A 24,105-nucleotide genomic window follows, 5' to 3' on the forward strand; every position below is an offset into this window, starting at 1 on the left:
TCGTTGCTGTTGCAGGACGCAGGTTGTTCGTCGTTCCTGCGGCAGCACACATCGCTAGCGATGTCGCTGCGTGTAAAGCAGCCTATATTATTTTTATATAACAATGATATTGCTATAAACAAATAAGTTAGTTAATTTAGTCATAATCTTTCTCTGTGCTACAGTCATTGCTGTTCTCTAATTATCATCATCACGTTTTTGGGCAAAATAATGGTCTTATGTTGATAAACTTTAGATCTTTTGTAAATCACTGTTCTAGTGGCATTGGTGTACCCTTCCCAAAAAACCTTCACATGTTCATCAATGTAGATTACATTATTTCTGAGAAAAGCAAGTGATCATACATTGATCTCTAATATTGATCTCCAGAAGTTTAACTAAACACTCTATTTCAAATGATATTTTACATGATGTGCGTAATACGTAGGGTTGGTAGTAATGTTGATCACAACTGCAGGAGCAAATATTCTTTTGTCTAGGGTCAGATAAATGTTAACACCAAAATTAGAACTGGCCATGTGGGTATGAAGTTGTTACTGTGCAAGAAATCCACGTGAAGTCTCAACTGTGTGGGAATAGCAGGAAAAGAGTGGGAGACCATTTTTCATTGGAGATCAAAGAACATTTGATATCAGATCAATTGTAAAAGTCAGTGGGCACAAGGTCAAGTCTTGAAAGACTTGTTTAACATTATGAGCAATTCACTACTTATCAAAGATAAGTGGGAGGTGATTAGTACTGGTCAGGGCACTATACCAAGCTCTTATTATCAGGCTTTCAGGCGGATCAGTCATAGAAAGGATCTATGCGATTGAACATTAACCTCTAGAATAGAACAATGGATTTCCTTATCTGGGAGTTTATGCCAAGCCGCCTGTTCAGTTCTGGATTACTCAGCTTTTAAACAGAACCCTGGTTGAGTTCCCCACAGTGATTACTGAAGTATAACCCCAAAATTTGACCATTAAAGGGATTGTCTGGTTGAAAGGAATGAAGTTTAGATGTTTTCAAAATATAAATATATGTCAAACTTTCCAATGTATAGCATTTGTGTTAAAGGGAACCTGTCACCAGGTTTTTCCAGACTAGCGGCCACTACCAGTGAGCCCTTATACACAGGATTCTGAAATACTGTATATAAGACCCCAGGCCGCTCTGTATAACAGAAAAAGACATTTTTATAAGGCTGCGTGCCCACGATCAGTGTTTGCAGCGTTTTGGATGCAGTGTGTTTTCATTGCGTCCAAAATGCTGTGTTGTACAGTACAAGCACAGTCAAGGGGATTTCTAGAACTCCTGTGCCCACTATGCATGTACAGCTCTCCACGAAAACTGACCTGCAGTGCAGCTTTCCAAGCCTCAAGCAAGTCAATTCTTTGCTGTGGAGTAGCAAGCGTTCTCCGTAGGGAGAACACGTACGAGAGACTGCAGTGCCACGAACTGATCATGGGCATGGGCAGCTGCAGTCTCGTGTGGAGGAGACTCGTGGTCCCGCAGCTCAGGACCCGCTGCGTCCAGGATGCAGCTGGTCCTGATCGGGCGCACGTTCCCTTATGATCACCTAGGGGGTAGTCCGGTTCAATGGGTATTACTTCACTTGGTCCAGTGCCTCCTCCATCTTGTGGGATCTACGTACTCCTGGCCAGCCCCGTGTGCATGATGTGTCCCGCATCATTGGACTTCTGCACATGAGCACTTTGATCTGCCTGGCTGAGGGGCAGTCTTTGACCTTTTCTCAAACCTGCACATCACAGTGCCCTCAGCAGGGCAGATCAAAGTGTGCATGTGCTGGAGTGCAATGGAGGTGTCTCTGTGAATGACACAGGATGCATCTTGCATATGAGGCTGGGCAGGAGCACGGTGATAGTACAAGATGGAGGAGGCGCCGGACCGAGAGCAGCGAAACTCATTGAACCAGACCACCCCCTAGGTGAGTATTAGAAAGGTCTTTTTTTACATTATAGAGAGCGGCCTGGGCACTTATATACAGTATTCTGGAATGCTGTATATAAGGCTCATTGGTAGTGGCTGCAGCTCATAAGGGAAATATCTGGTGACAGGTTCCTTTTAACAAAGGTGCCTATATATCTACTGATTAAAATGTAATATTTGTGGGATAACTCCTTTAAATTTGAAAGATACGAGTTTGTAGAGGTTACAAGCATCACCTCCATTAGTTTACAGATTATAAAACGTGTTCAAACAGGAGAAATATTCAATATTTGAGCAATGGGTCAGAAGAAAAGAAAAATCTGTATTTTTTCATGAAAGTACCGTATTTTTCGGACTATAAGACGCACCGGACCATAAGACGCACCCAAGTTTTAGAAGTGTAAAATAAGAAAAAAAAATTTGCAGCAAAAAATGTGGTAAAATATTTAATAACCTAAATAACATACTGGAATATTTAACCAATGTAACTGTAAACAAGTCAAACAATAGAAATGAGATGAACTTTGTCCAAGTAGTGGGCAACCCCTTTAAGGAGAACTATAACTCCAAGCATGTCCTTTATGGCATGCTCGGAGTTCTAGTTCAGCACAGTAATGTGATTTTTCCTCTAAGGTACGGTACTTTACTTTATTAGGGGGGAGGGGGGACTTATAGTTTATTGTACTGTAACTTCTTACTTTTACTTCTTACCGGAGAAGACTCCAGCTATGGTAATGATGTCTATGGTAATGATGTACGGTAAGCCTGGCCCTGCCGCAGTGTTAGAAACCAGGAAGTACGGTATTACAGTGATGTAATGAAGAGGCAGGGCCAGTGGGAGCGGAGGAAGGGCTGTGCTGTCCAGTGCCCTGGCTTTTCATTTACGGCAGCACTTCACCTGGAGGGGGAGACTGTCCACTTCATGATCCCCAGCACTTGGCCGGGTCAGGCTGACATGCTGTGGTAACTGTACAGAGCACAGGTTAACATGTGGCGTCGGCGGCAGTCATTTCAGTACTAGAATGGTGCTAATACACTAGCCGCTGCTAGCACGTTGCTCCTGCTCCCGCCAGCAATCTGCTCCTGCTCTGTAATAGCAGGTAGACAATCTCCCCAGTAGCTGCAGGAAGCCGGCGGCCGCGAAGATACCATGTGTGCCGGCTATTACAGGAACTAAGTTTCTGCTTCCCATGTCCTCTCTCAGTGCGCGCTAGCTTTAGTGCTGAGAGGTTGGTGAGGTTAATTAGCCGGCTCACGTGGTTACTCCAGTGGTGGATTCTTCAGCAGAGACCCTCTCTTGTCATTGTAAAGTCCAGTCCTGTCCCTTTGCCCCTCAAGCCAGCAAGCCCCATATAATCATATATTCAGACTATAAGACTTATAATATGGAGGATAAAAGGTGCGTCTTATTGTCCGAAAAATACAGTAATGGGGATGAAGAGTTTCAATTGGTGAGGGTGTTACCAATCATAACCAATTGGTACATGAAAGGGAATTTAATGGCCAAAGCAAATTATAGTCCCTCTTCTGACAAGTAGATGCTCAATTAACAACACTGGGAAAAATACTATAATCAATTTAAATTATAATTTCAACTGATTTTTTGTGGGTTGTTCAAATAGTATGTAATTAACAACTGAAAGGAAATGCACGTCAATTATTCCATCCATTTCTAGAACAAGGTTAAGAAATGCACACAAAACAAACATGTTTGCAAAAAAAAAAGAAAAAAAATCAATTTTTATTTTTCAAGAGCAAATATAAGATGAAATGTAAACATAAAAGACATAAAACAGACAAATTCTATCTTACAGTTTCCAAGTTTTCAATTTTGAAGGGTTTACAAAGACCACTATTGGCTCGGCACTTTATTACCATAAAGTAATAATACATACATGCCTATCTAGGGTTTGGATTTTACTTTCTCTTTGCCGGAAATTACATACATGTTAAGCTGCTTACATGTAGACATAAATAGTACAATACATAAGATCATTAGCACCACTTTGGTCCAAAGTATATATAAGTTGGGAGATGATCAGAAATAGTTTTAAGGAAAATACAAAATGAAAAAAAGAAAGAACCAAATAGCCCCTAGTAAAAAAAACCCAAAAAACTCAAGAGATATGAAGTTATGGATTTGTTACCTGTTTATCAATAAAATTGAGTAGATTGTTATCAGCAAAAGACACAGGAACTTGGGTATGAAAATGAGAAGTGCTACAATGAAAGAAGTGATATGATTGGTTGTTTAGGCAGTTTTAATAATGGTGTACAAAATTTTTACAAAAATTTTGAGAAATGGCACATTTAAATGTACTTTGTATATGATGTAATATAATATTCTGGAATACCCTATTAGTTAACAAAAGAGAAGAGGTTCCCCATTCAAAACATCTCTTGCTCTAGATGATGCAGCACATATGTGCAACATAACACAAACCCACTGAAAATGGAAAATTGCGTATTGCCTCATTTCTCACTTGTACAATTTAAAACATGACTGATTTTTTTTTACGAGATTGCACACAATTGTTTTGTGGTTATAGGAGACCATGGTGAGTTTATCACTGAATATCCATTCTAACAAAATGGCATTGTCCAAACCAAAGACAACCCCATGAAAATTGGCAAACTATTTCCTTGATCAGCATTCTTACCTAAGTCTCGAAATACACAATAAGTACATAAAGATTCTTTGTGTTTACGTAGCACTTCTAGAACCAAAAATACAACAAATTGGGTCAAAGGAGAAAAATGTCCTCCTAGGGTTTTATTCAATAACACACAAATGCAAAAAAAGTTACAAATTACCTTTCATTAGTAATAGTTCTAATAATTGAGCTGATGGTTATCACAAATTGTGCAGACACATTGCAAAAAAGAAAAAAATAATATATATAACTTTACTCAAGATCAAAAAATTAGGATCACAAAAGGTGATTGGTGTGTGAGTACACAGGGTTCTCACTCCGGTATATTATCAAGAAAATTATTAACTAAAAAAATGTAGGAAATTGGAAATCTAAAACTACATAAGAACAGTGACAATCATCCTTGGTCTATCTGTCGACTAGAGCAATATATTGATTTCTAAGAGAAAAATACTCTTACTAGAAAATGCTTTACTTGTCCTTGGATAAATCCTAAACGTTTGACCATCTAATTAGGCAGGCACGTGAAACTCACATCCCATTGATGTGGATAGAGTATCTGCATCCCATTCATATGCAACAGAATTTTTTTGTGCAGGTTTAAAGTTAGATCTAGACATAAATGGTATGTCCCTTTTTTCCCACTGGAAACACTGAGGATTAGTCTCATTGACAGTTGGGCCAAATATACTGTAGATCTGCTGCACACGTATGTCCATAGATATCGGACTGAGAAATACACGTCAAATTTTAATTTAATGAGTAAACAGACCCTAAGGCGGGCTTTGCACGTTGCGACATCGCAAGCCGATGCTGCGAAGTCGCACGCGATAGTCCCCGCCCCCGTCGCAGGTACAATATCTTGTGAAAGCTGGCGTAGCGAAAATTATCACTACGCCGGCCTCACATGCACTCACCTGCCCTGCGACCGTCGCTCTGGCCGGCGACCCGCCTCCTTATTAAGGGGGCGGGTCGTGCGGCGTCACTGCGACGTCACACGGCAGGCGGCCAATAGGAGCAGAGGGGCGGAGATGAGCAGGATGTAAACATCCTGCCCACCTCCTTCCTTCCGCATAACCTACGGAAGCCGCGGTGACGCCGGTAGGAGATGTTCCTCGCTCCTGCGACTTCACACACAGCGATGTGTGCTGCCGCAGGAGCGAGGAACAACATCTGACCGTCGCGTCAGCGTAATTATGGATTATGCCGACGCTGCACCGATGATACGATTACGACGCTTTTGCGCTCGTTAATCGTATCATCTAGGCTTTACACACTGCGATGTCGCATGCGATGCCGGATGTGCGTCACTTTCAATTTGACCCCACCGACATCGCACCTGCGATGTCATAGTGTGCAAAGCCCGCCTTAGACTTCACCTACTGCCTTAGAAAAATATTTCTACAAGAGCAACTAGAATTGCACTTCCTTCAGCAGACATTATTTCTTCAAAGTTTAGGCAAGTCATAGTATATATCAGTGATCTTCAACCATTCTGACCTTGAGAGCCACATTCAGCTCTGAGAGAGAGTCCCAAGCCAGATTTAGCTCCCATCACCTCACAGTAGTGAGCACCCACAGCCCTCATTACCAGCATAATGACAAACAAAACTTTTCCACAGAAATCACCACACTGAGGCAGTATACCAAAATCCAGGGGTTCCTACCTCCACCCAGATCTGCTCTTCTGTGTGGGGCTATTCACAAATGTCACTATCTGGAGATCTGCTCTTCATAGCTGTTTGCAAGACCTGGTGCAAATGTACCGAGCTGGCAGACAGCCACGAGCAACACATCATTGGTCTGCGAGCCACACATGGCCCCTGAGCCACAGGTTGGAGACCTCTGGAATATATTATAAAACGTTTACTCCTTTCGAAAAAAAGATTTAATTTTTTGCTAAACTAGTAAATAAAAAAAATTCACCCTCAATTTATACGCACAATTCTAACTTTGACTTTTCTTTTCAAGTTCCTTCTGAATCTTTCACAAACAACTTTTCCCTGCCCCTTCTACTCAAATGTCCTGTTGTACACTCAATATAACGCTCCACAGAACCAAACACTCATCAACAAACTTCCACGTACAGAAACTTTACTGACCGGTAACTCAACATTCTTCGTCTTTCCAGAAACCCTCCAGTAGTTCTCTCCATTTTGTGGTAAAATCATATAACCATAGTTATTCATCTCTTACCCCTCCACGATTGACTGCCTACAATTGGGGACCTCTATTTTTCTTTGACTCTCACTTACTAAATATGCTATTTCAAGATTGATTCATTATTCCAGACATCAAATATTCTTACGATATTATCTTTAAAAAAAAAACAACTTATAATTTTAGGGAATGGCAATAAATATTTAAAAAGGTTGCCCATGTTTAGAAAAACGTGTCTGCTTTCTAATTAAAACTGTGCCACACCTGTCTAGGTTGTGTGCCTTTTTGACGCTTAGCCCCATTCACTTTAATGGATTTGATTTGCCATACCAGACACTACCTATGAACACATGCGGTTCTGGAAGAAAGCAGCCATGTTTCTTCTTCATGTTCAATAAACTCTTTAAGGATATAGCCCGTCCGTAAACTGTTTAAGGAATTAATGAGAATTTAAGGAATTAGAGAATATTTGACATGGATAACTATTTGGAGTCCGTGTAACACAAACCATACAAATATCGTATTAAAGCTACTACTGAAATAAGAGGAGAAACAAAATAGCAAGAGATACTAAAACACATATTGTAAGATTAGTTTAAGAAAAAGGAAAAATAATGTCTTTTTGGAACCAGTGTACTTGTCACCTTCCTAGATATTTATTGCCCCTGAACTAAAGATGTAAAATCTTAGCAGTTATCCATCTAATGTTACATTTAGACCTAGGCTTTCTTGCTCATGTGCTAGTCCATCAATACATATAATTATTGGGTTTATTTAAAGAGAATGTCCATTAGCGAAATGGGTCTACTTTTGTCCAGATACGGCACTACCTTTGTCCTCGGGTTTTGTCGGTTGTGTCTGGTTCTGCAGCTCAGCCGTACTCATATTAATGGTACTGAGACATAATCTTACATACTTTTAGGAAGAAGTAGACCCTTTTCTCTAATTTTTGACAACCCCTTTATTTCAATGCAATAACATTTTCAAAAAATGTTAAAAAGGAAATTGCACAAACATCTAACATGTCATGGAGACATGTATGAAATTTTGATTAGTTTGGAGTATGGATGTCGAGTAGTGATGAGCGAATACTAAATATTCATACCGAATACTATTCCGGTATTTGTCACTAATTATGAACCTAATAAAAGTCAATTGGGAACCCAAGCATTTTTCTGGGAAATCTTCAAGAAAACCGCTTGGGTTCCTCATTAACTTGTATTAGGTTCGTTATTCATAACGAGTCCTGGATAGTACTAGTTATTCAGTACGAATAATCCAAACCCGAATATTTAGTATTCGCTCATCATTAGTGTGGAGATTATTACCAATCACTCAAACAGGGGCAGAGGTGATGAACACAGAACATCTCTCCTCAGAGACCAAAGACTTGCTCAAAAAAAGGTTTTTTTAGCTATCAAGGAGAGAATACCCACTTTAGGAATTCTGCCAAGACCCCACTATTCAGGACCTCTTACATGTCCTTGTGACTCGTCCAAAGTTTTATAAATGTATATTTTCTCTTTAACCTCCATATCACATCTTGACATTTGACCCAATAAACAAGTATGGTATCATCCATGGTAAAATTCAGTCTAAATGGTTTTTCATCTTACTTATTAAAACTGTTATTCTGTACTACATGGTCGGAACAATGCGCTTATATATTGTACAATTACAATTTACACAAAGCAGAATTCACAGCATATAAAAAGTGGAGCATTCATTTAAAGGACTCTACTCAAATCATTTTTAAAGGAAGCAAGACTAAAGGCCGCTTTACACGCTGCGATATCGTTACCGATACGTACCAGCCCCCATCGGCTGTGCGACACGGGGAAATCGCTAATAGGTGTCACACGCAACGACATCACTAACGCCGGATGTGCGTCACAAAATCCGTGACCCCAACAACATCGCTTTAGCGATGTCATAGCGTGTAAAGCCACCTTAAGGCATTACTTCAACTTTTACGTCCATATTACTTTCATCTATTACTCCAACTTTAAATAGACTCCTCCTTAAGTATGCTCATTTTTGATATTTTTAGAAAGTTCTTCAATTACTTGTCTTCCAGTTTACCCTTGTTTTTGGTTGAGTTTGGCAAATTTTTCATTGCGGTTCTTAAAATTGTTTGAAGTGTCAGAAGGTTATCAGACCCATTTATACTAACATTTCCATTGCCGCAGTTAGAACTAGTTATACCCATAATTTAGAATTAAAAAAAAAAAATTAAATAAAACAGTTTACATTTTTGTCAGAGTTTAATCATCATCTGATCTTACGCTAAGAAGGTATGAATAGTTATGACTGCTGCTCGGAACCAACAGGAAGCTCAACTCAGGACAGTGGTGGCTGAAGCTGTAGATAGATTTGTTGAAGCCAGTGTGAAGCTAATAATAAAATCTAATATTAACTGCACTCAAATTAAAACCTGCTTAACTGGATTGCACATTATGATATTAATACAAAAAAAAAATATTTGGGACCAGCCCGGTGCAAGATCTTAAAAAAAGAAAAAAGGGATAAATCATAAAACACAGAGATGAAGGGTGAATTTTATATCTCCTTCAAGGTCAAAAAAGTAACCAAGAAGGTGACATACTGTATAATGTACAAATATATAAAAGAAAAAAAAATATCCTATTTTTACAATAAAAAATGAGTTGGTGCTGCTGAAAAATTTATACAAAAAAAAGTTATAAGACAAAATGGCTATTAATATAACAGCCACATAAAAAATCAACTAATATATAAACTGTCTTTAAGAGGGATAATGAATGCATAACCGTGTTCTCAATATATCCAACCAATATACAAAAATATTCAGCTGCCTGACCTTTAATCAGTTTAATGTGTCGAAAAAAAACTGAGCATTGCCCCCCAAAAAATTGCATTGAAATATCCCTCATTTAATGAAAAAAAAAGTGCTAGCAGCAAAACTCCAATTGATAAATATAATGCTCTAATTTCATATCGTGAGATTTTATTTTTTTTTATCCATGCAAAGCGTTTTCCCTGAATTGAGGTAGCAACGCTGGAAATACTTTGTAAAAAAAAAAAAAAAAAGTAAGCATTCCTGAAACTACCCCAAAATGAGTATTTATTTACTTAGTAGCCAATATAACTTACACAGTACCGACTGGAAGACCTCACTGTGCATTGTGATCCCCTCTTCAAAGATGGGGCTAAATACAATGCAAATAGCCTCTTCCATGATTTTAAGCACCTAAACCTACCCGGGTTAAACGCACTGGTCTGGCTCACAGTTTCCTGAGTGCATGGTTTCAATGGTAATTTCACACTTTGCACACCACTCCAAGAGGTACGTTGATCAAGCAGTGAGCATGCTCTTTGGAGCGTACTTTGGATAAATATGTTCCAAGAGCACATTCTCTGCTAAAAGAAGAATTACCAGAACTTCTATATGCCCCATATAGTTGACCTGTGTTGACTTTGACATTACAGGCAATTTTTAAAAGGGGTTGTCTGGTCTAAGAAGTGTGTAGTCTCTCTATGTGACTGAAGACTCCCGAATCATGACAGTGTGGAGTGTACACACTGTGAAGATTTCCCTGTATGCAAAAGGGCAGTCTCAGTTATGCAATTTGCTTACTTCAGGTCACGTGCTACCCTCATTCATATTCTCTTAATTCTATAGTAATGAGAAAGCTGAATGATACTAGCAAGCATGTGACCGCAAGTGTGCAAATATGGTGTCATACATGCCCATGGGGCATACACAGAAGTCGTGACAGTGTGCACGTCGCACGCTACCACAATCCAAAAATCTGCAGTCTTGGATTGACTTCACACTTTTCTTATTGAACTGGACAACCCTTTCTCTGCCTGTTTTCCAATAACAATACTTTCTGTCCTAACCTTTGACATCTCAAAGAAACTAAATAAGAGTCTCTTAGCATGAAATTAGCTTTCAACTGTATTCATTAAAGAGGTTGGCCCCAATTTCTTCATTGATGATTTATCCTTAGGAAAGGTCATCAATGTCTGATCATTCAGGGTCTAACACCTGGCTCTCCCACCAATCAGCTGATCCCTGTGCCGCCGGCGGGATTAGGATCAGGCAGCCGGAAATGCTCAGTTCTGGAGCTGCTCAATCTTCTGATCGTGGCCACGGCCGGGTACTGCATATCCGCCTCCCATTCAAATCAATAGGAGGCGGATGTGCAGTACCCGGCCGCGGCCACTATCAGAAGACGGAGCAGCTCTGGAATTTAGCATTTCCGTTCGCCTGCTCCCGCCGCCGAGACTGGTAACAGCTGATCTGCGGCGGTGCTGGATGTCAGACCTTGGCCGATCAGACATTGATGACCTATTCTAAAAATAGGTCATCAATGTAAAAGCAGTGGACAACCCTTATAAGAGGTCAAGAATCCATATGATCATACTGAGCGCCAAAAGCAAGTGACAGGAAGTGATGTCTTAACACAAGAGACCTCTTCATATATGGGGGTTTATTACAGATGATCTGTTACTTCTTCTTTCATCAAAAACCTCAACAACAAAAGGTCCTGGATGAGAAGCCTGTACTCCTATCTGATACATTAATATATTGCACATATCCTTTATCAGGATTTTTTTTTTTTCGTCTTAGCTGAGAGAATTTCAAACACTGATTTAACAAAAAACAATAACAGAGCAAATAACACAGAACTTATAATGTTAACAATGGCTAACTAGAATGAATTATTGGTTACTAAATAAAGATACATACACGGCTAATACAAGCCCTGCAAATTCCCTTGTGTGTTATATATCATTAAAGCCATAGCCTAGTTTATATATTTAATTTTTTTTTTATTAAAGCGTAAGATATATAAATATACATTTTTCTAAAAAAATACGCAGCTCTACGATTGCAAAAAGTGATTTCAAACGTTATATAAATGCCGTCGTCCTTCTAATAACCTACATGAAATATATGATAGCGTAGTGTAAGAGTCAGGTTACTATTCGGTCTGTGGCCTCAATCTACTAATATGGGACCGCTAAAGTATTTGTTTTTTTTAATTATTTATTTTTTCATTTTTAAAGAGAGTAAAATGAACAACTAATGTAATACAACAGATGGCCACAGATTCCATAAATGATATCAGCAGTTTATAAGCCATCTCTCTCCTGATACCCCAATAAATAAAATAAGTAAGGCTCAGTTTAGCTGGACATAGATGTGTTCTGATGTTAAGAGGGGAGAAAGCAGTTGACAGACATCTTTCATGGAGACCTAAGATACCCGAGAAGGTGAGAACTCTAAGAAATGTAATCTTTATATCCAATGGCCCAATTCTCCTTTTGCTCAACATTTGCCGTAAGGAAAACTCAGAAAATCTCCATTTGCATTAATAAGTTAGCAAGCCCCTACAAAATTGAGAAGAAAATGGACAGATGAATTATCATTCTTTGATGGCCCCAAACACATCACCGATTACGCCAGCCAAGATTGGATTTTTTTGAAAGCCAATGAAGCAGCCATTGCTGATTATTATCATTTCAGAAGATCCAACAAGCCTGACAGGTATTTTGATCTGATTATGACCTTTTCTCGGTTGGTTGCCGGTTGAAATGAATGATCAACTGGTTGGTTGTCAGTCGAAACGAATGATTGACCGATTGTTGCCGGTCAAAACGAATGGTTGACCAGTTAGTTGCCGGTTGAAATGAATGATTGACCGAACCAGATGAGGAATGTTCATTCTGGTCAAAATTGGTCAATTCATTTGAGTTTTAAACCAATGTGTATAGGCTTCCTAATGTGTATGATCGTTCTTATCCAATTTTGGAGACATTCGGAAAATTCAATCTCCTGGATGATGTTAACTTAATATACATAAGCAAAGCCAAGGTAAATAGACTTCAAATCTCCAAATGTTACTAATCTAAGACACTATTAAAGTAAATATTCTAATGAAAATAGTCCAATCCATGGCCATCACAACATCATTATCCAATGCTAACACTACTGAGGTCGAAGAAATCTATTTTCTAGCCCCTCTATTCACACGACAAATGCAACTAACTGGAATTTAGATGATCACGATATCCCTAATTTACCATATCATTAGAAATACATAAACAAAATGCCAAAATAAACAGTAACCCAACTCTTACATGAAGAAAATGTAATCTGTCCTACGAGTGTAACTCATGCAGAATTATAGTAAAAAAAAAAAAAATCTATATACCTCCTATAGAAACCAAAAAGTATATCAGGCATTATATAACCGTCAATAACGAACTCAGAAGTGCTCATTATTAATTAAGATGCAGTATACAGCAAAAAGTTACTTTTTTTTTGTTTTAAGAACAGAAAGCGACCACTAGAGGGCTTCCTCCAACCAGACTGGATATAATTGTACCTAAATATATAATAAAGTCCTGGTGTAAGACAAGTTTATTTTCTAAGACTAATTTTTCTTTGTCTTTACATGAAAGCTCCATTGCCAGGAGCCATTGTGGCAGTAGAGGATGCTGTCATTTGAACTACAGGCTAAGGATGGTATTGGTAGCGTGAACCTTAAAGTTCCTAATATTCTAAATATATGTATGGGGAGATCAGAACATTAAAATCTTTTCTGCTACCAATGCTGAAAAAGTATATACCATAGGGACCGGTCATGCAGTTTCTTATTAGGCTGAGATTGGTTGGTCCAATTCCGTTTGCTGTTAGGCATTATCATGTGCATGACTCCTCTCAAGAAATATTGCATTGTTAAAATGGTTTCTCCATTTTCAGGGAGTGGACCTCAAATGCTCCAAAATACTTAAAATAACAGAGTAGGTACTGACCCTGACAGGGTACAGCACTCACTTCCCACTGATGGTCTCAAAGTTTTGGCTGTAGACTTCACTGAGCTCAGGGTATCTGCTGAGCTCAGTGATTGGTTATAGCAGTCATGCGCTCTGTTGATGTGATGTCTCAGCTTCGGCCAATACACAGAGACTCAAGTAGTGGCGGATAACGGACACTGGCCCCGAGCGAGGTGAGTACCTGCTTCATTTGTTATTTTGCGGCAAATCCTTAAAGCGGTTGTCCAGGTTTGGCACGATAGTCTACTGCCACTCTATGACTGTGACTGCAAACTTGTGACTCTTCACAGCAAGCCCGTGTGGTCACGATTCTCTGTTGTCAACAGCAAGAATGGGCTAACACATACTAACTAATGAGGCTGTACATGTCTAATTGGAATGTGCCCGGGAATGTGCATATTCCAAATTGTGATCACATGACTGTCCATTACCACCACCAGAGAATCCTGACAGCATGCGCTGTGTGCGTGGGGTAAGGATTCTTCAAAGTCTGCAATCGTATACAGTGACTGCATATTTTGTGCCAAAAATGGAAAACCCCTTTAAAGAGGAAAACTTGCATCATCAAGGAGGTGGGAAGGAATGAGCCAAGTTTCAAGAGAGTATGTGGAAAGGAACCAAAACCAAGACATTTGTTTTCTTGGTTGGCAAAGCCCAATACCATAGTTTCAGTCCATTTCAACTTTTGTAATAGGAACCCCCTTTTTCAATGTAGAAGATTCAGCTCCTGCAGATAAAGTTTGTATTTGAAGAAGGAAAGAGTTTACGGCTCTGATCTCCCTTATGGAGCAAACACTTTTTAAAAAGCAGCCCAATATAATTGACAATTATTATGAGAATAAGGCAAAACAATCTTTGATACTTGAAGCCATGACAGACGTTTCGATTAGTTGGGGGTCTAGGTGTTAAGACCCCCACCAATCACTAGAACAAAGGAGCAGAAGGGCTTTGCCGAGTGTTAAGACCCCCAACCGATCACTAGAACAAAGGAGCAGAAGGGATACTCAGCTCTGGAAGTGAAGACTAGTTAAGACTATGGAGCTCATCTTCAGTCTTGTCTACGTGCTTCCTTCTCCCTGTCCATTTTATCAATTTGTCATGGTCTTAGCACATGGAATCCCATAAATCAAAAATTGTGACTTTTCTTAAAATGTAGTTACTCTAAGTATTGGGGGAAAAGTAAGCAAGCTCTCTCCAGTACAATATATGTATTTGATATATTGCACTTGAAGACAATTGGGGATTTCGAGTACATGACAATGGATGTCCGCTAACAACAGGGCTGCCACCATAGAAGATAAGGAAAACCTGAAGGCGGTGCACCATACCCCTGACCTTGTAATATCAAACTAATTAGTAATCCATAGAAATCGCTACTAATAATGGCTTAACAGCTGTGAATATCCATAAATAATCATAAATAACCTCTTCTTATATATATAAATTAATGCGCTGATGTATGTTCTGTATAGCCTGCACTTATTTTTTTTATAATGCACCTGAATGTAAAACGCATTATTGTTAAAGTGCATCAATAATGAACCACTTCTTTATCCTTATTGATAAAACATAATCATCGTTATAATATTAATATAACCACTAAAATCATTGCTATTATTAGTACTGCAGTCAAGCAGGTAATCTATGTATAGTCTATGTAATACTGTCCAGCAGAACTATATAGAGTTTCTAAAAAACAAAACAAAAAAGAAACATCAAAGCTTCAAATCTGTAATACCAATTAGGCAGTTTCTGTTAGAAGATGGATAATGTCGTAATTTGGACATTTTCTAACCTAGCTGAAAACATTTTGTATATTTTTTTTTAAAAGGGAAACACCTCCTCCTGAAATAAGGAAAACATTCAGTCATCAATTAGCATAAAATGGACCTCGTATAGCAACCCATTTCATCTTGCCAATAAAGTTTAGAAAATGCCAGTGGATTCTAATTGGCTGTCCTGATAGGTTTCTGATAAATGATGTTCAACTATATTGAAGATGGAAACCCCCTTTAAATGAAAGGTACAGTACCTCCTCTGGGCTTCTTTATTTTAACTTCCCTATATAACTAAATATATTTTTCTATACATAACTACACATTTTCGTATGGATAGAAATCTTACAAAAAAATGGCTTACAAGTTTTTCCTTGTTGTTCAATTATTCCATAGGTTTACCGTATACTAGAGACCTCCTCTGTAGAGATGAGCGGACCCGTGGAAGTTCTGTTTGGCAGGTTCCACCGGGCTTTAGATAAAGTTCGGTTTGGGACCCGGACTAGACCCCAATAGAAGTCACTAACTGGGCAGTTGGGTCTCTGCCTACGTGCAGCCAGCCATAAATAGATCACTTCCGGGGAATGGGTGAGCAGGATTTTTCAATATTTTTTGTTTGGTGCACACTATATCCGATCACGCTGCTGTTACCCTCCAGTGTAAGCCTTCAAAACACTGCAAGTGGCTCGCACCGGGCCAAGTACTGAGCGTATCCGAGCACAGCAATGCTCACACGAGTGGTTTGCATACGTAAAGCACCCAAACTCCGATTCCGAACTCTGGGGGGGGTTTGTGTTCGGTATGAACACCGCTCATCTCTACTCTTCTGACGTAGAGCAGTAGTAATACTCAAGAGCTACACTAGTACAGCTATCACAGATGCTACATTACTGTGCATAGTAATACAGTATATTCTAGGAAAGGCTGCCCGGATCACAAAAAGAAAGGGTATATAAAAAAAAAGGCCAGAATCCCGTGACCAAAATTTCCACAAAAAATTAATTACTTTTTTAGGCACATAAAATATACACGTAAATACAATATTAGAACACACATGATACTTGCAATGACGCATGTACTTTCAAGTTCACACCACGATAAAATTGCCTTGCTTTTTGGCTCTGGAGTATGGTGTCAGAGTTATTCCGGGCACAGCCAATTGCTCTACCCAATGATGTACATATTTATAAAACCACACTTGTATCTCCAATTTGGGAGTGTCCTATTTTTCTAGAATGGTGGCAACATTACACAGGGTTGCCCACCCTCCACAAATCTCCCATCTAAGTATATTCCTTGCATTGTTCTGCTTCTTTTTTTTCCTTTACCACGATTTAGTTACGTGATCCTGACTTTAACATAATTAAAAAAACAGTTTGAAAAAATAATTATTAAACACAGACAATATATACAAATTGCCGAGAGTGAATCAATTGTACTGTAAACAACGCATCAGAGGATAAATGGCGAATCTCACTGCAGACCGATAGGTATCCGAATAGTGTTCAGAAGAGGGCACATTAGTGTATACATTATATACATGCCAGAGGAAGCACCAAATATACCTCACTTAAAGGGCCAATAGACTTTATAACACGTCACAAAATTGAACCACTACATTCAAATATCAAATAGTTTTTCGACGAGAACTTGAAATGAAAAAGTGGCGCGTTGCGATCTCTCGATGGAATTTTCGATGAGCACATCTTTACTAAATGAGAATTTTTATCCCGATCCCCTACACTTCATTTTACATATATACAATAATAACCAACATGTAAAAAATCTTTGATTTTTAAGGATGGTTACCATTTAAAGGGGCTGAATACCTTCTTGTAAATTAGTCTAAATGAACAGAGCATATCCAGTGCATTAAAAGGGTTGTCTAAGATTCTAAAGAGAAACCCCAAAAGAAAAGCTTTTTTTTTTTCTTTTTAAGAGACTGCACCATATCTGCCCATGTGCTGGGAAAAGTATTACTGTTCAATCCCATTCACTTGATTGAAGATGATTTAAAATACCAAATAGGGGTGAGAGTGGTACTGTTTTGGAGAAAATACTAGATCCATCTTTCTTTAACTGCCAATCTCTTTAACTTCCTAAAATAAGATGCAATAAAAACTGGCTTTGGATTGTTGATTTCATGAAACACAACTATGGAAGTATCATCTCATCCACAATATTGTAGATAGACTCATGTGCATTTTTGTATTTCGATACATCGTTCATGCTGTTTAGCCCAAACTGCTGGGTATTGGGTTCCCTTTAAGCCATAAAACCAAATATTTTTGTTTAGGTGGTTCAGATATTTTTGGGACCCATATCAGTCCCAAGAATCGTACATACCAAATGCTTATCAATCTCATCGAAAGTATTAAAACTACTATATAAATGGTCAATAACTAAAAAGAAAATAGTGTTTGGTTTTCCGCATCTTACAATTTTGAACACAGACAGAAAAACATGCAAAAGCCAAAAATAAACACAAATTAGAACTTGGGATAGAAAGTCAAAAACCGGATAGAAACGTTTAATTACAACGTCTAACAATCCTTGTTGGAGTTACAATTTTTTTTTCCAGACACGAAACAGTGTCTATTCTTGTTGGTAATAAGACTAGAGGTCAGGGAAAAGCAGCACAGACATAGCATTCTGCAGACCGTGCCAGGAGGAGTTCCCTAGATTTTCGGGACATTTCTAGTGTTCCAGATAATGAAGTGAAGGCACAAAAGTATGGTTTTCATTTTAACCGCTTGATGATCATAATACAATGGTATACCCTGTGTTATTTCCAAACATTTTTCACAAGGATAAATTCCTTTTTTTTTTCCAATATCTGTTTTATAGATATAGGAAGATAACTTCCCCAACTTGACTTTACATCATGGAGATTGCTGGCTTTCGAAGTACACATACGCTCAGTCTAATGTTTAAATTAAGAAAATATCTCAAGAGCAACTATGTTAACTCATTATTTCCACGTAAAGGACTATCAGTTCTTTTTCTCTAAATAATTCGAAGGTACCCATCCTTTAAATGGTTTTGCACTGTCAAGAATATGACAATACCACCAGCCATTAGGATTTTTCTCCAACACTTCCATAGAAATCCCTTCTTGAAATCCAACGGTTTCATCATCTCCGTCATAGTCAGCAATAGAGATGTACATATCTTTAAGGTTGTTGTGTATAAACTGGGACTTCTCAATGGGTTTTGGTCGAACAGTAGATACCGGGATTCCATTTCTTTGAGGAGATCTTAAAGATGTTTCCACTTGAGTTGTGTCCACTTCTGTTTTATCAGCAGGTTTGAATCTTGACTCATTTAACTGAGAGCGGACAGTGTTAAAGGAGGAATTTCTTCGGACAGCCCTCAAATGATCGGTGGCAGAAAGTGATTCATTTCTACGCAAATGGCAAGCAATGTTGTTTTCTTTGGGTGGTGGGGAAACAAATACAGACTGGGGTCTTACCGCAATTTGTTTTACTCCATTTCTTAACTTCACAACATTGCTATTTGGTGCTGTAGGTTTTGAAAATCCTCCTGGTGGTCTTGAGGGAACTGGAGGTGTTGTTCTTTTGCTTTGGTTAATTGTATTTAATGCTTGCACTCTTTTTTCTATCTTTTCTAGACTGTTTGACTTATTTTCATTTTTTTTACACTTTGTAGCGTCAGGCTCAGGGGCTGAGGTTTCCTGTTGCTTATTATCCACTTCCTCTAAGTAATGAGATGGTGCCCAACCTTCTGAATCTTTGTATCTAATATACCACCAACCACTGTCTTGTTTCTCTAAGATTTCTACTTTTGCCCCCGCCGGAAAGCTAATTTCTGTGTCCATAACTTTTTGATAGGTGCTTGTGGCAGTGTAAAATATTTTTTCATTACTCTCCTCAGATTTGTCTTTGTTACTTGGACATATGAAAGACTGCGGAGAACTTGAAGGATTATCTACTGAACTTCTCCTTTGTGGACTTTCAATATCCTCTGATGCACTCTTTGGAAGATTTTCTGAGTCTTCACTTTTAGAACCTTTAAGTCCACTTCGAAGCTGTCCTGTTGGCCTTAGCTGTCTCCTCAAAGTGCTAATGTCCATTTTATCCTGGCTTTGAGAATCAGTCTTACTTATGAAGGGTTTTGGTCTAACTGTTGGCTTTGCTCTGGTTGAAGGAACGATTCCGGGTTTTTGCTCAGAATCCTTTTTTACTCCAACCTTTGGCACTGACCGAGAGCCAACATCAGACACTGACCTTGGCTTTTTCTCTTCATTTGATGAGAATGAAACATTTTTAGTGATTTCTGGTTGAACATTTCTTTCTGATTTATATTTTAAAAGTGGTGGTTTACAAGGCGTCCCTAATGGAGAGTTTCTTGGCACCAATGATGAACTTTTTAGTGAATCTGAATCTCCACTTGACTCTCTGCTTGACTCTTTGTTTGATGACACGTCATCCACATATGGTCGGAAACCATCATTTTCATAGATAGTCTCCTCCTCATTGTTAACATCTTCACAAGACTCTCCCACTTGAAATGTTGCTCTTTGAAGAGAAGAAACAGGAGAAGGCTTGGAGGGTTTGAACATACTTTCTACAATTTCATCAGAAAAACTGCTCTGAGAAAAAGAATCATTCACATCAGTTTCTGGATCATAGCCAAAAGCTGGAATATCATACTCTGGCTCCTCATAAATTTGTTTTGCTGGTGACTCTTTGGGTTCTACAGAGCAGCTATAACGAGTGGCTGATACTTCGTCTACATCTTTAGGTTTTGTAGGTGGTGCAGGAGGGGGGACCTTTGGTCTAGTTAACGTGCTTGTCCTCCGATTTAGATTTGGTTTCTTTCTTTTATCAATATATGAAGATGGAGCCCATCCTTCTTTTTCTCCAATCTGTACATACCACCACCCACCAGAGTTCTTTTCAATGACCTGTAAGAGAATAAAATAATCAGTTTTAGTTCCTACATCACATAATCCAAATGTCTACATATTGCCCTAGTTACTTCCTTCAAACCAAATCATCATCTACCCCCTAAAATTGATTCCATGTAATAACTAAGTATTAACATAGGAAAAATAGTATCTATAAATTCCAATTGCATCTATAATTGCCTTGTATGTGAATGCTGTATACAGATGGTACAGATGAGGCCACTCGTAAAAAGGTTGTCCCAAAAACAAGGGAAGTGACCTATCCTTAAGATAGGTCACCAATGTCTAATTGGCTGGAGTGCAACACCCAGCAACCCCTATGGACCAGCTGCTTTTGGTGCAGCAGAAGATGGCCAGAAATACTCGGTTCCAGAGCTGCTCTGTCGTCCGATAGCATTTGCGTCTGGGCACTGTACATCTGCCTCCTATTGATTTGAATGGGAGGAAGATGTGCAGTAGTCGATCTGCGGCCACTATCAGTTGATGGAACAGCTCTGGATCTGAGCATTTTTGGCTGCCTGCTACCGCCGCCGGTACCAAGAACAGCTGATCAGCGGGGGTGGCGGTTATTGGACCCAGGCCAATCAGGCATTGATAACAAGGATAGGCCATTAAGGTTAAAGTAGTGGCCAACGTCTTTACTGGATCTTGAAATAATTATAAACTCCACAATAGGATGTATTAAAAAATGTTCCTGTGCTGAGATAATTTTATAAATGTGTCCCTTGTTGTATTCTATTATTTGTGGTGTTGTAACATACAGTGTTACTCCAGTTCATGGTCAGAAAATACTACAGCTCCTGTTCAGGGAAGGAAGCATAAGTCACTTCTAAGAAGTTAGTATACAGATGAAACAGCCAGGCCCAGAGCTGTCTGTGTGTGTGAGGGAACACATTTCCTAGCATGTCAGTTTTATCACAGGAGTGAGTGTTTCTACTGCTTCAATAGACCTGTGAGCTCACCAGAAATACAAGTCAGTGACATAAGATCAACAACCACAGAACCTCCTTCATCACTGACTATTTATTGTGAGCACATAGGGATGGAAAAATGGCAGAAACACTTGCTCCTGTGATATAACAGGCAGAGAAATGTGTTACCTGAGAATGTTTATGCTGCGGGCCCCTGCTGATTCCTCTGTATACTCACTTATCATAAGTGACGTATGCTTCCTTCTCTGGCCAGAAGCTGTACTTCTGAACTGGAGCAATTCTGCACAGTTAGAGACACAGCAAATAACAGTATATAGCTGAGGCACATTTATAACACTATCTCTGCACAGGAACATTTTAATAACACATCCATTGTGGAACTTATTATTATTGCAAGATCAATTGATTAAACTCTGTTTTCTTTGTTGGACAAACCCTTAAACGATCCATTATAGAGCTAATTGAAAACTAGCCAGTAAAAAAGGCATATTGTAACATGCAATTTTTAACATGAGAGCCTAAAGGCTGCTTTACACGCAGCGACATCGCTAGCGATGTCGCTGGTGAAAGCACCCGCCCCCGTCGATTGTGCGTCACGGGTAAATCGCTGTCCATGGCGCACAACATCGCTGGGACCCATCACACATACTTACCTGCCTAGCGACATCGCTGTGGCCGGCGAACCGCCTACTTTCTAAGGGGGCAGTTCATTCGGCGTCACTGCGGCGTCACTAAGTGGCTGCCCAATAGAAGCGGAGGGGCGGAGATGAGCGGGCCGAACATCCCGCCCACCTCCTTCCTTCCTTACTGCGGGCGGCCGCAGGTACGGTGATGTTCCTCGTTCCTGCGGTGTCACACGTAGCGATGTGTGCTGCCGCAGGAACGACGAACAACATGCGTCCTGCAACAGCAATGATATTCGGGAAAGGAACGACGTGTCAACGATCAACGATTAGGTAAGTAATTTTGATCGTTAACAGTCGTTCCTGCGTTTCACACGCAACAACGCCGCTAACGAGGCCGGATGTGAGTCACAAATTCCGTGACCCCAGCGAGATCTCGTTAGCGATGTCGTTGCGTGTAAAGCCCCCTTGAGTGATGGATAAAGGCATTCATCAGATAGACACGTGTAGGTTTTGATTCCACTCCCGTTAAGTTATTGCACTAAGTATACATTTTGCACACTTACTGAACCATGGAAATAAATAGTGTAAGGATAGGGCCATAAATGAACTCAACACATCACACAGTCAAAAAGGAAGTACATGTCTGCCGATAAATTACCATATGATCTTTGTAGTGAATTAAAACAGAAGCTTAAATGGAACCTGTCACCAGATTTGGTAACTATAAGCTGTGGCCACCACAGCTGAACCGAGGCCACTGTGTAGGTCCTGCGCAGGCGTACATTGATCTACCCTGGGCAGGGCAGATCAAAGTATTGTAGTGCGCCTGCGGAGGACCTTAATTTCGGCCTGTCTTCATAACATAGCACGTGTCATTCACCCAGGCTTCAGAAGAAGGAGAACAAAGATGGCCGAAAGAAGAGGCTCTGCACCCGGAGAACTGAGACACCCATCTGTCCATTCTGGACCGAACTGACCGTTTAAGTATTATAAAGTGATTTTTACGTTCTACACAGCGGCCTGGGCTCTTAGATACAGCATGTTAGAATGCTGTATGTGACGACATGGACTCTCATGGGTTAAACTTTCTTAAAATTCAGCCAGACACGATTATAGATTGTTTATAGACGGGGGATAAGTCCCTCATTGTTTTTACAAGACTCTTGTTGACTCATGTAATTGTGTTGGCCACTGAAAGCCAGACGTATTGTTTCTCCAGACTCTTCCAGTAATCATTGTATTGTAGTTGTGTATTGTTAATGTGATTACCTTAGTAGCCATTATCTAGTCTATGCATTCCAGACTACATGTATACCCTCAGTCTTTCTGTAGACATCATTTGGATGAACATTGTCCATGCAGGTTGAGATTCATCCAATGGGAGAGGCGCTCTTGTCCAACCAATCGATGAGGACGCAGTGTATCTAAGTGGAAGGCTGTGGCTATAAAAGGGACTTCTTTAAGCCACCAGGTGGTTGATGGATGCTGATGGATCCAGTCTAAGTTCTTTGGAGCTGACTAGAGGATCAGGATATCTTATGGCTTCAATCTAGGGACTCCGGTTCCGGTTGGAGACCATATGCACAGCCTAGGGATTTCGACTCCGGCTGCCAGGATTGTATCATCATACCAGGACTACCTAAGGAGGACACTCAGGTTGGGACAGTTCAGTCACCTGTTACAGACTTTGCAGACCTCAGCCAGCTTCCTAAATCTGGCGTTATTCCTTTCTCGGTGGGTGCCAAAAGTGGGGTGCTGCTGGATATTAGTAAATAACCCTGGAACCTCTGAGGCATGGACATTCTAAATCCCTGGTGAGCCAGCGGAAGGGTGAGACTCTGTTGCCTGTTACATTTGTGTGTTTTGCTGGTTATGTGCCGTTAATTGTTTGGGGATCCAATAAAGTCTAAATATTGTGGTTCCCTCACCCTGTGTTGTCTGAGTAGTGTTACGCCCACGGTTAAGGAGGCCGGCGTTCAGTTGGGATGAGCCCTGAGCCACGCTGTCTTTCTAAAGGCGGCGGGTTTTAGTGGACGAGAGCACCCACTGAGCCTCGTGTCTCCACACTGTATATAAGAGCCCAATGGTGGTGGCTGCAGCTTATAGGCCCCAAATCTGGTGACAGGTTCCCTTTAAGTTTAGAGTAAAGAAACATAATGCCATAATGTGTATAGATTACTTTTTTAATTAACGCTTCTCAATTTTGCATTATTACAATAAGTCTGAATTACACTAGTGTAATCGAATATGTGGGGTTGTTATTGGCTG

The 24,105-nt window shown here is 39.7% G+C and overlaps 1 protein-coding gene across 5 annotated transcripts in view; it reads right to left on the reverse strand.

Annotated features, from left to right (window-relative positions):
- Positions 1–10,995: 10,995 nt before the first annotated feature.
- The window catches only part of SH3PXD2A (SH3 and PX domains 2A), a 498,307-nt gene continuing 485,197 nt past the window's right edge, over positions 10,996–24,105 (reverse strand). For all 5 annotated transcript variants that reach the window (XM_075348622.1, XM_075348623.1, XM_075348621.1 and 2 more), the window contains one exon: positions 10,996–20,276. In XM_075348622.1, the coding sequence (XP_075204737.1) occupies positions 18,342–20,276 (1,935 nt within the window). In that variant the 3' untranslated portion in view covers positions 10,996–18,341. The remainder of the gene's footprint in view (positions 20,277–24,105) is intronic.

The sequence above is a fragment of the Anomaloglossus baeobatrachus genome, chromosome 5, assembly GCF_048569485.1.
Source record: "Anomaloglossus baeobatrachus isolate aAnoBae1 chromosome 5, aAnoBae1.hap1, whole genome shotgun sequence".
NCBI lineage: Eukaryota > Metazoa > Chordata > Amphibia > Anura > Aromobatidae > Anomaloglossus > Anomaloglossus baeobatrachus.